The 17466-nt window shown below is 31.9% G+C and overlaps 1 protein-coding gene and 1 pseudogene across 1 annotated transcript; one reads left to right on the top strand and one right to left on the bottom strand.

Moving 5' to 3' along the window:
* The first annotated feature begins 9618 nt into the window (after positions 1 to 9618).
* Positions 9619 to 11342, top strand: LOC124934930 (annotated as a pseudogene).
* Positions 11343 to 16281: 4939 nt separating this feature from the next.
* On the bottom strand, positions 16282 to 16761 carry LOC124934929 (2S seed storage albumin protein-like). Its single transcript, XM_047475418.1, has one exon. The coding sequence runs from the start codon at positions 16759 to 16761 to the stop codon at positions 16282 to 16284; it is 480 nt and encodes a 159-aa protein (XP_047331374.1).
* Between the last annotated feature and the right edge of the window lie 705 nt (positions 16762 to 17466).

The following is a 17466-nucleotide window of genomic DNA, read 5'->3' as shown; positions in this document are numbered from 1 at the left end:
TATTTGTCGAAAAGTCTTACTAGTAAGTTGAATCTGAAGTAGCATATGTATTTTCATCGTATGTCTGAAGGTACGACTCTACAAGAGCATTTATCAACATTTAAAGAAACTATTACTGATTCGAAAGCCTTGGAATGCAAGTATTATGATGAAGATTTAACTTTAATTCTGATGTGTTTGTTGCCCCCATCATATATCACGTTTCGTGATACTATGTTATTTAGTCATGATATTATTACGACAAATGATATTTATAATGCATTATTCTTTAAGGAGAAAATGAAACATCTTGTTGTTTATTTTGATGGTTAGAGAGCCTTATTATTGGAGGGAGAACCCAAGAAAGGGGGTTCAAAAAGTGATTAGAGAGATAAATCAAAGTTGAGAAAACCTTGGAAGACTTGCAATTACTACAATAAAGGAGAACACATAAAATTTGAGTGTTGGAAGCTACAAAATAAAGTTAAGAAAGAGGATGATATTATGGCTGAAAAGGAGATAGAAAATTGGAGTGAAACCAATAATGTTGACGCCGAAGATAGTGAACTCATGACTTCTGTTTGCGATGCAAGGTCGCAAGATGATTAGATACTCGATTCTAGTTGTACGTATCATATATTCCCAATCTGGACTAATTTTTAACATATGTTACAATTTCCAAAGGTATTGTATTGATGAGAAATAGTTCATCCTATAAGGTCGTGGATATAGGAACAATAAAAATCAAGATGTTTGATGGAGTTGTTCGAACACTTGATGTGAGCATGTTCTTGATTTGAAAAGAAAATTTATATCTTTAGTACCCTCGATTTAAAAGGGTACAAGTACATTGTTGAATATGGAGTTATGAAGATTAGTAGATATGTATTTGTCGTGATGACAGCTAAAAGAAAACTTGACATGTTATATGTTCTTAAAAGCTCCATAGTTGTAGGAAATGTTGTTTTCACAACTCATCGTTATCTAATGATGATGTCACAAAGTTGTGGAATACGTGACTTAATCACATGAGTTAGAATGGCATGGCCGAGTTGAGTAAGCGAGGACTTCTAAATGGGAATAATATTACTAGATTGAAGTTTTATGAGCATTGTGTCATCGACATTCATAAAAGAGTTAGGTTCTTTAAAGTAATTCACAAAATTAAAGGAAAATTAGATTATATTCACTATGATCTCTAGGGTCAATCTAAATTACCTTTTATGAGAGGTGCCTATTATATGTTGACGATTATCAATGATTTTTCTAGAAAAGTTTGGGTTTTCTTCTTGAAGCAAAAGAGTGACATTTTCTTTAAGTTTAAGGAGTGGAAGAATATGATTGAGAATAAGATTGGAAGGCCAATAAAATAGTTTGGAGTTCTCATCTTAAGAGTTTAATACTCTATGCATGACTGAAGGAATCATGAGGCACCACAAAGTGTCTAAAAATTCACAACAGAATGGTGTGGAAGAGAGGATGAATAATACTTTAATAGATAAGGGAGGTGTATACTCGTTAATACTAATTTCCCAAAGTCGTTTTGGGCTAAAGATGCAACTTTAACTTGTTTCCTCATATACCATTCTTCGTCGAATGTGAGTAATAAACAGACTCTGTAAGAAGTATGATATGGTATTCTTTCTAGTTATTTTGATTTGAGAGTTTTTGGTTATTTTGTGTATGCTCATGTTGATGAAGGAAAATTGGAGACTCGATCTATGAAGTATATTTCATCAGATACAAGTCCGGTGTAAAAAGAGTATAAGTTATGGTGTCCTGAAACTAGAAAGGTTATAATTAGTAAAAATGTTATTTTTGATGAGACAACTATGTTACATGCTACACCTCTTATATATTCTTGTGATCAGATTTAGTAAAAATCTAACCATTTTCGAGATAATTCAGCAAAAAATTAATAAGTAGGTGAAGTTTGAGAGCAAATTAGAATCTGAACCTGCAACATTACCGTCAACTTCATTAGAATTGTTTGATACTTCACCATCGCCCACACTACCACAATATTCTATTGCTACTGACAAGCCTAAACGTGATATTAGACCTCCTCGAAGACTTGGTGAAGCTGATTTAGTTATTCATGCATTGAGTACTATACAATATATAGATTCATTGATTTAGTTATTCACTTGTGATGACTCTAACAAGTGGATGATTTTCATTCAAGAAGAGATGAAATCTCTAAATAAAAATGATACGTGGAATCTCGTAAAATTACATGTGGGAAACAAGGTTATTTGTTGTAAGTGGGTGTGTAAAAGAAATGAAGGTACACCTAGAATTGAAGATACAAGGTTTAAAATGAGACTAGTTGCGAAAAGTTACAATCAAATTCTAGGGATTGATTTTATTGATGTATTTTCACCAATTGTGAAACATATTTTGATTCGAATATTACTTGGCATCGTGGCGATGCATATTTTGGAGCTTGAGCAGCTAAATATGTAGACTGTGTTCTTCATAGAGTTTTAAATAAAAATATCTATATGCATCAACCTAAAGTATTTAAAGTCTTAAGAGGAGATGATTGTATTTTTTATTTGAAGAAATTCCTTTATGGTTTAAAGAAATCTCCAAGACGGTGGTATAAAAGTTTAGACTCTTTTATGACCACTCATGACTTCAGGAGAAGTGATTTTGATAGTTGCGTCTACTTCAAAGTCCTTTATCTAATCAACATTTTTTATGCAGTCCTTCATTACCAACTCATTTTAAACTCTCTTCAACTATATCACCTCAGTCTAATGAGGATATCGAGTATTTGTTACGAGCTCCATATTGTTGGGTTTTGCAACAACAAAACTACGGATCTTCTTAGAAATTAAACCTGTAACAAATCAGTTTCCAAATCGTCTATGATGAACAACAAATTTACCAAGAACTGAAATATCACAAAATAATAACAACACATTATATGTGGCCCCTACCATAACTATTCCGGCTTTGGCACAACATATCTCATGATTGCCTTTTGGCCAGCCCTTTGTCATCATATATGACCCATTCTCATTTGTATGCACTTTCTCCAAGTATAAATCCTTCTTCTCGAGCACTTTATGGATCCAATGATACCTTCTTTGAATGTGTTTTGAACGTGAATGGAAACTTAGATTCTTTCTCACATGTATAATACTTTATGAGTCACTAAACACCACGAACCCATCTTGTGTTATACTTGTTTCCTTCAATAATTCCTTCATCCATCCCATTTCCTTACAACATTCAGTAATGACAATATATTCAGCTTCTGTAGTAGACAAAGTAACATATTTTTATAGACGAGACTGTCATGATACATCTCCTCCTCTAAAGGTAAACAAATATCCTGAAGTTGATCTCATTGTGTCAATATCACAACTCATATCTAAATTAGAAAACCCTTCAACATGTGGTTTTCTAGTACCATAACACAAAGCGTATTTGGAGGTCTCTTGAAGATATGCCATTAGCCACTTAACCGCTTCCCAATGTATCTTACCAGAATTTAAAAGGAAACATGTGCTATATCTGGTCTTGTGTAGACCATTGCATACATCAGAATGTCTATTGCTGAAGCATATGGAACCTTGCATATTTCTTGTCTTTCCTCTTCATCCTTGAGAGACACTATCTTTTTTATTTTCAAGTGTGTATCCAAATGACAAGCAATTGGCTTTGCCTTGTCCATACAGAACATTTTTAGAATCTTCTCAATATATCTCTTTTGAGACAACCATAGCCTTTTCTTCACCCGATCACGAATGACCTGCATTCTAAGAATTTGTCTTGCTGGACCCAAGTCTTTCAACTCAAAAGACTTGGCCAAATCATTTTTCAATTTGGCAATCTTGAGCTTGTCTCTCCCTACAATCAGTATGTCACCAACATATAGGAGAAATATAATAAAATCATTAGAAACAATCTTTTGCACAAAACACAATGATGTGTAGACGTCTTCATGTGCCCATTGATGGTCATGAACCACTCAAACTTAAGATACCACTACCTTGGTGATTTCTTCAAACCGTATAGACTTTTGATAAGCTTGCACCTTGCTTTCCTCACCTTTCTTTTTGTAACCTTCAGGGTGCTCCATATAAACATCCTCATCCAAATCACCATAGAGAAATGCAGTCTTGACATCAATATGTTCAACCTCAAGATCCATACAAATAGCTAGACCTAACACCACCCGAATGGAAGTCATCTTCACTACCGATGAGAAAATCTCATCATAATCGATTTCATGTCTCTAGCGAAAACCTTTGACAATCAGCCTATCCTTGTATATTGGCTTGATATCATCACCTTCTTACTTGATCTTATATACCCATTTATTTTGTAATACTTTTATGTTCTTTGGTATTTCCACTAGTTCATATGTGCCATTTTCAGCAATGACTTTACCTAATAAGTCATTTTTCCTTATGAGCATCCTCAAGAGCAACACCATTTCATTATACCATTTTAGAAGCAACACGAGCAAAACTTTTAGATCCAGATGTATGCGGCATATTCTATTTCTCTCGACATCTTTTGTTGATTGAACTATTTCTCTAAATAATAAAAATTATCAAATTTATTTATATAATAATCACTATAAATATAGAATCACAGTGTCATACCATGTTCTTATCCGAGTACCAAAAATTGACAAGGAAATTCCATCGTACATTTGGAATCCCAGCTGGCCTATTCTTTAACAAATCTTCTCTCAACGGATTTTCCAAAATATCGTGCTTTCAAATCAGATCGATAACCTTTCAATGACCTTCCCAACGATTTTAGTACCCAAATTTTAGCCGTTTAAGGTAAATCAAACCTATTCTGTAGAAATAATACTAAACATTAATAAATATTATGAATGATAAATAATTTACCTTGACCAATATTATTAGATGGTCTTTCAATTTTTTGGGAAAGCATCTCCAGTCATTATATAACAATGGAGTTATTTCTGCATTTCGCACGAGTGTACTTAAGAAAAAACCCAATGTGCATCCTTCTTGTCCAGTAGGTTGGTTCAAATGATTCAATGATATTGTAATTCTTTTATCACTTGGTAAATCCCATACATTAAGTAAATTAGTGGGTCCGCGTACTCTTTTAAGTGGTTGAGAATCTGTATAAAAATACGTTAAAAATTAATAGATACATTTCAAACTAATTAAAAAATAAAAACATAATAACTAACTTTAGTATCACCATGTAAGGCATCAAAAGTAGAAGCATCATGTAGTAAATTATTTGATGATGATGGCATACAAGACGTTGATCCACTAGACGAAAAATCTACAGTATTTAACTTTTTTTTCCGAGCCATTTATCTACAAATACATTACAAAATATATTAAAACACTATACAAACTCACTTATGAGTTAAACATAAGATGTATAAATATTGGAAGTCTCACTTGGTGATATAAAATTAAGCTAGTTGATTTATAGTTTCTTCTTCAATATCATCTCTAACCCAATCAACATCATCATCTCCTATGATTAGTGAAGACTCCTCAATTTCAATGTAAACCATACTTTGATCTCTCATGTCAAAAGTATTTCTAACTTTTAGTTACCTTGGGAGAAACCAACCAGGATTTGAAACATCTTTAACGTATATAACTTGCTGACATTGCGAAGCAAATACAAATGGATCATCTGTGAGATATTTTCCCATGTGTATAAATCTAGAAAAGTTGACAATTGTAAATCCTAAAAGATCTTTTTTTTTATTCCTGTCTTTTAATCAATATCAGCCTAATCACATCTATATATTACAATCTTAAATTCATCAGAGTAGTTCAATTCAATAATATCAGCTAAAATTCCATAGTAGAGTACATCACCAATGGTTGGTCTTCGATCACTCGTACTTGCATAACTATTAGTTTTTGAAACATTAATACTTGATAATTGAATTCCAGCTATAAACAAACAACCTAGAAAAATCCCATGTCAATGTTGTGTTTACTCCATATATAGTTAAAGAACAAGAAAACCTTCAAAACTAATAAATATACTTTATTAAACTTTATAAATCAAATAAAACCGGTTCTCATTTGTCGTACATGTTTAAGTAGCTAAGAATAGAAGAAACCAAGAACAAAAAGAGGTATATTATACAGGGTTTTTGTGTAATCGATCAACCGAGTATGTACAACATAATAGATCAAATGATCAATGGAATTCCTGTGTAAAGCTATAACACATCGAAGTGAAAAATATCTTCCTCATACAACAAGATATGCCTAAATTTTCAACTATTCTATAGACAAATGGCTCATTGGGAATACTCTAGATATCAAAACAAGCTCGAGATTGCTACAAAATATGCAATAATTTCCTCTTGCAACAAGTTTTTTGGCCATGTGTAAAACTTAGCCTTCACATTGCATATTCCCTCGTCTAATTGGACCATGAACAAATCTTACTATAAGTTTATCAAAAATAACAAATTGATTATCAATACTCAAATTATTCAAGGAAATGAAGAACATGTTGTAACCAATACTACATTATCCAAGAAATAACACTAGAAATAACAAGCTACAAAAAACGCTAGAAAAATATTTATATAAATACTATAAGAGTGCATATGTTTTAATTTTTTTAAAAAACACGATTGATTCAAAATACAAATACCTTACCTTTATAAAACCCAATAACCCATTTCATCAAACAAGGTTTCTTCTAAAATTTAATCAAATGGGTGGAAATTGGCTGGCAGTGGACACATCGTGGGTGGGAAAGGGAGTAACTTTACAGAGACAGAGAATATCATAATAGCATAAAAAGACTTTCATGTTTCTACGACTAAATTGTCAACAAAACAAACAGTCTGACTAACAAACATATAACAAACTTAAGTAGAGTAGATAAATTCAGTTTTAACCATAAAAATTCTAATCTTAATAAAACCATCAAACAACAACATAACAAGAAAGAAGAGGTCAAATCCAACACATAAAATTTGATCACAATAGAGTCCCAACTTATTCTTCAATACAAATAAGATTAAATATTATATTAATTTACTGTACCTAAATATTACTAACAAACTATTTATATTATAACTATGATACAATTTTCTCTCCTTCAATCTCAATGTTATTTAATTGTTTAAACATGATTTTGAGGACACGCCAAACACCATCTAAATATGAAGAAAACTATATACTCTAATTCATACATACATAGAAGATGGATTAAAGGGAACCAATAAAGTAACAAATAAAAAAGGAAATAAAAATCGTTTTACAGTTTTAACGAAATGACCAATTTCAAGTAGAGAAACTTTCAGGAGCAAATTTATCTGCACCACTTCACACTTAGCCTTTTTAAAGGACAACTTAGCACAACAACATGATCTAAAGTTATAGATGAGAAGTTTGTGGTTTAACAAGAAGGATGCAGCTAAAGTTATAATTTACATATTACTTGGTCCACCTAAACCAAAGACAAAAGAGAAATATGCACAAATCATACACAGCTAATGGATCATTCTATATGATATTCCTTTTATGCATATTGATACATAAATGATTTCAAATCGTAATATCAGAATAGCATTCATGTAGATTGACAAATTCATACAAAAAGACACATCCATGGAAAAAAGAGAAGTGAGAAAACCTGGACAGCAAGAGCAAAAAGAGCGCAATACAATGTAGATTCCTATAGAAGTATTTAACTCTTCTTGAAAGCAATCCAGTCAGTCCCTTCTCTTTGAGTCAACTAAGATTCCTATTATCATCAACAATGGCGGGATTCACATATGATAATAGTAGTAGAAATCATAGCAAAAAGAATTCTCTTGAAATGAACGTGCGTCTATTCACACATTTACTAATAAAAATAAGTTGGGCTAGTCATTCAAATTTCAGACACACGGTAATTTCTGATAATAAGGCTGGAGCTTGATTTGTCAACTTTAAAATGTAGGTTTCATAGGCTGAAGAACATTAGTATACACATTTCTCTTGATTTGTATATAGTACCTTCTTAAAATACCAGAATACTATGTACATTTTTTTCATGGCTAAGTTAAAATATAGAGAAGACTGTAGCCACCGTTTCATTAATGTGACTGTTCATCATCTGTTTGTTTTAGGACAGAGTTAATCAACAAATACGAGCTCATGATTTGCCTAATTTCATTGTGTCCAATATACTAATTTGGGATATAAAGTAAAAGAATCATATCATATAAATATGTCCTTTTTAAAGCGTATAAACAACTTGTTATGCATATATTTAATTTTTTTTAACAAACATGAGACAAAATATGAAGAATACGAGAAACAGCTAACCGTAATCATTCAATTGTGTCGATGATAAGTATTAAGACCTCGAACATGGGCTTGGAATTTCCTGTAAACACCCGATTGGAGAGTTCAGAATGTTACAACGTATGAAAGAAAAACCTACATACATGTGAGTGTACTTGTAAGTTGTAATTTGTATGGAGAGTACAACATCTCACTCATAAAGATGGTTCAATCAACTATAAAGAAGTATCTACAATAAAAAACAGTGACCTAAATAAGTCAAATATATACCATAATTCATCCTTAAAACAAATAAGTATAACCATTCTTCACTCATAAAGATGGTTCAATCATCTAGTTAACGATATACAACCTAGCATCAAAATCCAACTGAAAATAACTAAGAAATCCAAAACACTACAACAAGGGGCAAATCTATGAGCCACGCATCTACAATAAAACCAACCTAAATAAGTCACATATAAGCTTATATCAAAGGTTCTACTAATTTATATGTTTCTACAAATAATTTAAATTCAATTTATTGATCTATATCTTCAATTTTTGGAAATTTTTATTGAAGTACATATCATTATTTTCTAGTAAGTAGCCTCAACAATCATCACCCTACAAGTCTACAAAATTGCATTAATGTAGATCTGTTAAAAACCATTTAAAGCATTAAGAATTATATTTACTTAGATAATTAAAGATGTCAATAAACAATAAATTTCACAAATAGTAGGAGACCAAAAAATCATGCTCTTTAAGATAGAACAAATGATAGATTTGGAAAAAGAAAAGAGCATCATGATAGAGTTTAATAGTTCAAGTCAAAAGAAGAGATGCAAAAGGAAAGGAGGTTTAGGCTAATGGTATAGAGCAGTTCCAAGTCTATAGATGTTTGACATCAATAACATAATAGTATACCTAAACTTCCATTATAGGACATGAAAGTTCACCAAAATTAGTAAAAATATGCCTTTTATATAACCAAAATTATTAAAAATCCGCATTATATTTAAACAAGAACATAACTTAACTCATGTTCAATATCAACAAATACACAACACTAATTTAGGGTTTATAAATAGTGCATGCAAGACTAAAAACATTGCCTCCAAACGATGTACATGAGAAGACAATAAAGAAAGTGAGGAAGATAATACTATTTATATCGGGTGAAATTAGAATCCAATCAGACTTCTAAGCACCGATTAACTATAATCAAAATTCTGGCCAAGTTAAATTCCTCTAGGTATAAGGACAAATGAAGCCACGCAATCAATTATTTAGCAATGTAAAGAAGATATACATGTAAATAAGCCGGGAATAAGAATCACATACCTTGTGTACTTTTACTAGAACTGTGAAAATGGAGCTGAAGTATACAAATGAGTTGTATTGTTCAACGCATATCTAAAAGTAAGCTTGACCTGCAAATTCCAGAGAGATAGAAATAAAGAAGAAAACCTAGAATTTGGGTAGCAGAAAGAAATAGTCGCGAGAGTGGTAATGTTTCACAGAGAAGAAAAAATAATTGGCTGATGTGGGTTAAGGGAAATTTGACAAAATAACCTTTATAATAGCCTTATTACCAAAAATAACATAGATAAGAATTATTTTGCAAATGTAACCTTTTGTCATGGGTAAAAGACCCTTTTACCCCTCAAATAAAAAATAGGGTTATTTCCTGTTTCTTTTCTCTCCCTATTCTCATTTCAGTTTCTCCCCTCGACGATCCAAACAAAACAACGAAACGAAGGAAGCCGATCGATCAACTCCCCGATGCAACATCGAAATTCCTTCATCATTGCAAGTGAGTTATGCCCGTTTTTCCGTCATTTTCTTTGCATGCATGCTGAAAAGGAAGAATGGTTTAGTGTTTTAGCATTTGGTTTAGGGTTTTAGGGGGTGACTGAATGATTTAGGGTTTATTATGCATCTGTCGTAGCTGAATATGCATATGTCACCTACCACAAATGTATTTTCGCATGCGACAAATGTATTTTTGCTTGCGACAGATGTATTTTCGTCTACGATAGATTCATATTCGCCTGCGAAAGATGCATTATTCGCCTACGACAAATGCATTTTCCGCCTGCGACCCTTTGGTTACTTGGTCGTTTGTACAAACAACGTTAATTTGATTTTTGACATTTTGATTTACTTATCAGATAACTCAACACAAGTGGACATGGCCCTTTATGCAGCCTGTTGATGTTGAAGGTCTTGGGTTGGATGACTACTATGAGGTAAGTTACTATTTTCTTTTTTGGTTTACATTTCTATTGATTTTCATGTTGGAGAATGTCCGTGACATTTTTGCTGATATGAGGCTAGTGTTCGACAATGCAATGCAGTGTAACGATGAAAAGAGCGATGTTCATTTGATGACAAAGACTTTATCAAAAAAAATCGAAGAAAAGTGGCAACTGTTTTTGCCAAAAGTTATGGAAGAGGTAGTAGTAACTTACAATCTCATTTCATTTACTTATTTATGTTTTGGTTTGCGATTCTATTACATTATCAACTATCAAGTGCTTTTTTAATAGGAGAGAAGACGAGAAGAGGAGGAATCAGAAGCTCAGATAAAAATGACACTTGCCTAGGATGCTGCAAATGGAAGAATAAAAAAGGATTTAAGAAACAAGGTTTATTAGCAGATCTCACAAATTAAAATGCTGTCAGTGTATAATATATTGATGAGATTGATAAATAAATATTGTTCAAATTTATGATGTGGATAATCATTTGGAAGAACTCTGCAAAAATTTGGTTCAGAAATGCAGGTTTGTTTTCCATGGCTACTACTCAATGCTCTATTGACTATCATTACATTTCACTTATAAATAACATGAACATCATTTTAGGAAATTCACTATTGAAGAAAAATGGAATATTGGGATTGAATTAACCAAATTGTCTGAAGATCTCAGCAAAGTTTTAGATATAGTAGCTCAGAATAACCCTAGCTTCCTTGTGACAGTTGAAGAAATAGACCTCGTCATTGATTCTCTGGCAGTAGCCACTCACATTAAACTGAAAGCCAATATTGAGAAAGCGAAGAAACGTCAAAAAAAAGATTTCCCTGCATGACTTTTTTGGCTTACAAGAGTGGTTCAGTTTTTTTTTTAGAAATTTAATCACTTAAAATTGAGATTATGCCTCCACTTAATTGATCTAGTGTTTTTCTTCTTCTAAAAATGTGATTATTTATGTTAAACTTGTATTTAATATTGAAAATGATTTACAAAACAAAGACATTTTTACAATTGTTTAGAACATTCAAATTAAGTGTCTTACAATAAATGATACATGGTGATAATTTAAATAAAGATGAGAATGATTAAATATTAGTACCCAACTCCAATTGATTGTTTTCAAATAACACTCATTTTATTTACAAAACATTAATAATATAAATATTTTGATTAATGATTATTAGATTGTACAGTAAATTATTAATCATCAATATAAGGACATGTCTATTTGAATTAAATGAAACTTAATTTCCCTAATACATATATCAACAATTGAACATCATTTCTAGTAATCTGATTTCAATAGAAATGGTTATGACAAAAAAAACTGCAACAACAAACACCACCACTCAGTGATGAAAATAAAATCCTTCTAATTGACAAACATATCAATCAATCAAAATATCATTCTTTGGATTCAAATTTAGAATTGTTCCTCTTTTACCTAGCATTTAAATCAAACTCACCCCCTTCATCACGCCAATCGTTTTGCCCATTATTAGTCTCCTCGTCGTTCAGAAAATCTTCTAAAGGTTCTCTCTGATCATCCCTTTGTACATTCACCTCCCCCACCTAGTGTTATTATTACCCATTTCATTCGGGCTCACTCCATCCTCAACGCCCATTCTGTGTGCCCCAAAAGCATTCAAACGTACATGCTAGTGAAGTGATGCTCATTCATGGATTATAAACATCAAAATAACACATGCATAAACTAGTAAAAAACATAAAAGGGAGATTGAGAGATACATATCGCAAGCGTCGCAAGCGAATAATGCATCCTTCGCAGGCAATATGCATCTGTTGTAAGCGAAAATGCATCTGTCGAAGGCAAAAATGCATTTGTCGTAGGCGACAGATGCATATTCGCCTGCGATGCCTACGATAGATGCATAATAAACCCTAAATCATTTAGACACCTCCTAAAACCCTAAACCAAATGCTAAAACCCTAAACCATTCTTCCATTTCAGCATGAATGCAAGGAAAACGACAGAAAAACGGGCATAACTCACCTAAAATGATGAAGGCATTCATGCGTTGCCTCGGGGAGTTGATCGATCAGCTTCATTCATTTCGTTGCTTCGCTTGGATTGTAGGGAGGAGAAACTGAAATAAGAGAAAGAGAATACCAAAGGGTCGGGGGAGAAACTAAAATGAGGAGAGGGAAAGAATTGAACAAGGAAATAACCCAATTTTTTATTTAAGGGGTAAAAGGGGTTTTTACCCATGGAAAAAGGTTACATTTGCAAAAATTATCATACCTATGTTATTTTTGGTAATAAGGCTATCATGAATGTTATTTCATCAAATTTCCCTATTTTTTTTTTTGCTAAAAAACGACTTAGCGTCATTTCATTAAAAATTCCCAAAGATGATAAAATAACAATTTCTCTCATTTCATATTTACTGAGAGAGAAAATTAGAATTGGGCTCAGAGTAATTTTATATCGAAGAGAATTGGGCTTGAGAGTGGTTATTAATTTAAAAAAGTTTATAAGTTAATTTTTTATTCTTAAATTTAATTTATTTTTAGTTTTTATTATTTTTTACTTTTAATTTAAAGAAAAATTAATTAAAAGATAGATGTTAATAAAAAAAATTTAATTTTATAAAATTTTAATAATTATATTATAAAAAATTAATAATTATATTTTAGTGTTAATAAAATTTTATGTCAAATTTAATTTTAAAGAATTAAAACATTGAAATAAAATATTTATAAAGTTAAATTATAAAACATAAAAAATATTAAAATTTAGTTTAGTTAAATAAGGTTGTCAACTATGTTTATAAAAGAAATTAATAAAGGTTGTTGTAATTGTATAAAGGTTGGCAAAATTAAATTCTCTTTTGATTTTTACCAACGCTTAATATGGGTTGCCATATAAGGGTGGTTGAAAGTATATTTTGTTGTAGTGTGGCATGTTGTCTAATATTTTTATTTTCTCTACTGTCATATTTATACATACAACATAGAAATGGTCAGTGCGGATTATTAGTAGGAATATCTGAAAAAGTAGAGTTATTTGTTATCATTACATATAGCATAAAACAAAATGTGTTATTTGAAGGATTACAAGGTCATAGTGTTGATGTCTTCTTTTGATATCTTAAACGGTTGCATCTCTTCATTAAGTGTACCAACAAATGTAATAGAACCATAGTCCTTCATACGATAAATTCTAAATATCAATCACATGAACATTGTGCATAATACATAGAACACAACCAAGTGAAGTACTTACATACGATAATGCAGTAAAGAAAATTCTTCATTTTTCATGTCTTTCTTACCTTGTAAAATTAAGGTTCAAGAGATGGGCCCAAATGTCCACTATTTCACTAAAAATACACGTGTCTTCTTTCATTGTGGTAAGAATTTGACATGACAAACTGTTGGTTAAGTCACCGAAAAGTTTTTCCCTGCAAAGCATATTAAGAACACACATTACTTGGTATTCTAATAGATTATACTCATTTTTTATTGATAAATGTTTTGAGGAAAACTTTATTTACTTCGTATAAAGATCTTCAAAAAAAACAAATCTGCCACTACTTATTCTTTCTTTGTTATTTTACCCAACTTCTAAATGATGTTGTTCATATAAGGGCATTTATGGTCCGCCGTTAGTCTGTTAATCTTCCTCATCGGATGGTCTTTAATATTTACACATCCCTCTTCTTCATCATCTTTAGAGTCTTCACTATCTACACTATTTTTATTTGTAATGTCTTCAATGAAAGTGTCCCTATCTGCACAGTGAGCCTTTGGAGGGGGTTCATTATTTTTGGTGGGTTTGAGCCCACCACCATCCTAAAGTAAATCTATATGTGACAATATCAAACTTTATCAAAGTTATTTATCATAAATCCTCCTTTTATAAAACTATCATAAAATTATCATCAACATATACATATATTCTTATATTCTTGATTATGCCCAAACTAATTATATATATACAATGGAGAAACCAAATCGGGGCCAGCATGTGCTTGTGCCCCGACTGAATCCTAAATTAGTAAGATAGAAAGAACATGATAGAGTTATGTAGTATCAAATAGGGCTGACTCCTAAATTAGTAAGATAGAAAGAACATCATAGAGTTATATAGAGTTATGTAGCATCAAATAGTTGTAGTACGTGGTTATTAATCCCGCCCCCATCATCTAAGTTACCCAAGTTTGAGCCCTGGCAAAGAAGTTTATATATTATTTAACTAAACTCCAAAAGAATAAATTTCTTACTTTAATTTCAATAAAATTTCTACCATTTTTCCTTTCAACCAAACCAGTCTTAACATTTATGTTCCATGTAGTTAAAGAGAATGTAATATCATGATATTTTGTTATTACTACGCATGAAAAGTAAATAATATAATGATAATAACATTCATCTATGTCACTTATCCAGTTATCCTCATTAGAAACACTTGTCATTTATCATAATGTGTCACCTACATACTAAGCCACATTTATTTTTTTATATAAAGTCATTTATTTTGTTTTATTTTTAAATTTAGATATTACAAAAACCAAATGCAGATTATGCCTTTTTATTGTTGGAGAGGATGCTTCTTTCTCATTAGTGAAAAAAAACGATCTAGGAAGTTAAGAGTTATACGAATTGAGAGAAATGAATGAATTATTCATCCAATTAGATGGTACTTTATTATTCATATAACTAACATAGCTTGTAAGAGATGAAGTTCAAATACAGTATACTAAATAATACTCAACAGTAGATTCAACTCATCCATAACAATCTATCAAACTAAGTAAAATAAAAATAAGGACTTTGGTACTAACATGTCCTAGTATTAAAGTGAAGGATACTAACATAACTATATTCACAACTTTTGTCATTGAGCTAACATAGTGGGTTAAAAACTCAAGATTTTATTGCATCCTAAAATAGAGACTCTACTAAAAGACATCAAAATGTCTAGGTGATACCATTCTAGATAAATATCTAAAGTGAATATAATAAATATTAACATTACAAATAGGTTATGTGGAGGGTTATCATCTTTTTAAGATTACAAATAGGTTATGGGTAGGGTTATCATCTTTTTATTAAACTGACCCAATTCCAAAAACTCAATTTATGGAACTACTTGATCATCTAAAAATTCGGATAACTTATTAAACTAAATATAAAATCAAAATGTAAGTGAAAACTTCATCTCTAATCATGGGGTAACTTTGTAATCAAAATGTAAGTGAAAACTTCATCTCTAATCTTGGGGTAGCTATGGCTGCATTACGTGCAAATGCTATACCGAGATGGATCAAGAAGAAAGATGGGTAAGAGACATACTGTGGGGAAAGAGATGTTCAACTATCAGGAGGAGGCCAAAAGCAAAGAACAGCCCTGACTCGGGCTACACTTAAAAACCCATCAATTCTGCTCTTGGACGAGGCTACAAGCGCTTTGGACAGTGTTCGAGAAAATGATGGTGAATAGGACCTGCATTGTGGTTGCTCACAGGCAAGCCACAATAAAGAGATCAAATTCGATGGGAGAGTAGTGGAAGAAGGATCACATTCTGATTTACTTTCTTTGGGTAGAAATGGTGCATAGTAAAACTTGCTTAATTGTCTAGTAACTCTTGTATTGTTATATAGAAAAAAAAAACATACACATTTGCTTATTCATTATTATATAGACTGAGAGAATACATAACATCTTCCCAATCCATAGCTCGCTCTAGGACAGGACGCGACTGAATCCGCCTAATCTTAATTTATTACTATGGGATATATTTTGGTTGATCAGAACCATCTGGGGCTTCTTTCGAAGGTGCAGCTGCGTGGGCTGACTTCGCATCTTGATGGAAGTCTCTCTGCCTCATCGACAATCCTCTGCTTCTGACTCTGCTCAGTCTGGTGGCCTCTTTCTCCTCCGCGTGTCTGTTGTTGTTGCTGACGCACAGCTTCTTGAAGTCCCTTGCAGCGGCATTGCTCATTGAGGTTCCTTAGTTGCTGGCAGCATTGATCTAGGTATTGCTCCTGATCATCGTTGTTGTCTGTGGACATTTCCAGCACAGATGATCGTCTGCCGGATTTCTCTTTAAGGTACATCTGGCAGTGGCGGAGCTGTTGCTGTCTCTGGATTTGTTCCTGGCATCTCTGTTGTGGCCGTGCAGGGTTAAAGTCCTCCTCTTCTACCACGGTCACGGTGGTTCTGAAGGCAGTTGCCAAGTGGGCAATAGCGAAGAGGGCTAGAAGGGCGAGGATTGTGAGCTTTGCCATGATGATGATGGAATTGTTGTTAATTAGATAGATGGTTGGTGAGGAAAATGGAATGAAGGGGATGAGTTTATATACATGTTCTAGTGTTGGTGCATGGTGAGAACGTGGGGAGCAGATCATGAATCAGCAGCATTCCTCAGTGTTTGCATGGAAGACAGCTTCGTACCTAACATGTCATCTTTTCAGGCATCCATACATTTTTGGTAGCTTGTTGGAAGGCAGCCAGGCACTAGTACATTTGATTCATTCATTCACAAACAAACTATTCTCAAAATTAAAATACTATATATGTTCTAGTGTATGTGCATGTTGAGAATCAATCAGCTATATAGGTGTATTTTTTTTTTGTTTTTAGTTGGGTCAAAACATAATTAAAATAAATAATTAGATTAATTATTGTAAAAATTAAAATCTAATTAATTAAGAATAATGGTCAAATAAAATAAATATTTTTTTAGAAAAATGTTATACTCATTTTATCTCAAAATAATTTAGAAAAATCAAAAGAATTAATATAAATAATTTAGGATTAAATGAGATACCCATTTTATCTTCAAATTATTTATTTAACCCTAAAATATAAAATAATATAAATTGGCAAAATATTTGTCATATTTATTTTAAATATTTTATGTATTTTAAATAATTAAAAATAAAGTCTAAAGAGTGAAAGAGAAATTAATTTCAAACAAATCCTTAAGTTTC

The sequence above is a fragment of the Impatiens glandulifera genome, chromosome 4 (genome assembly GCF_907164915.1).
Source record: "Impatiens glandulifera chromosome 4, dImpGla2.1, whole genome shotgun sequence".
NCBI lineage: Eukaryota > Viridiplantae > Streptophyta > Magnoliopsida > Ericales > Balsaminaceae > Impatiens > Impatiens glandulifera.
Note: the sequence above shows the minus strand (reverse complement) of the source record. Positions and strands in the feature narration are given on the sequence as shown.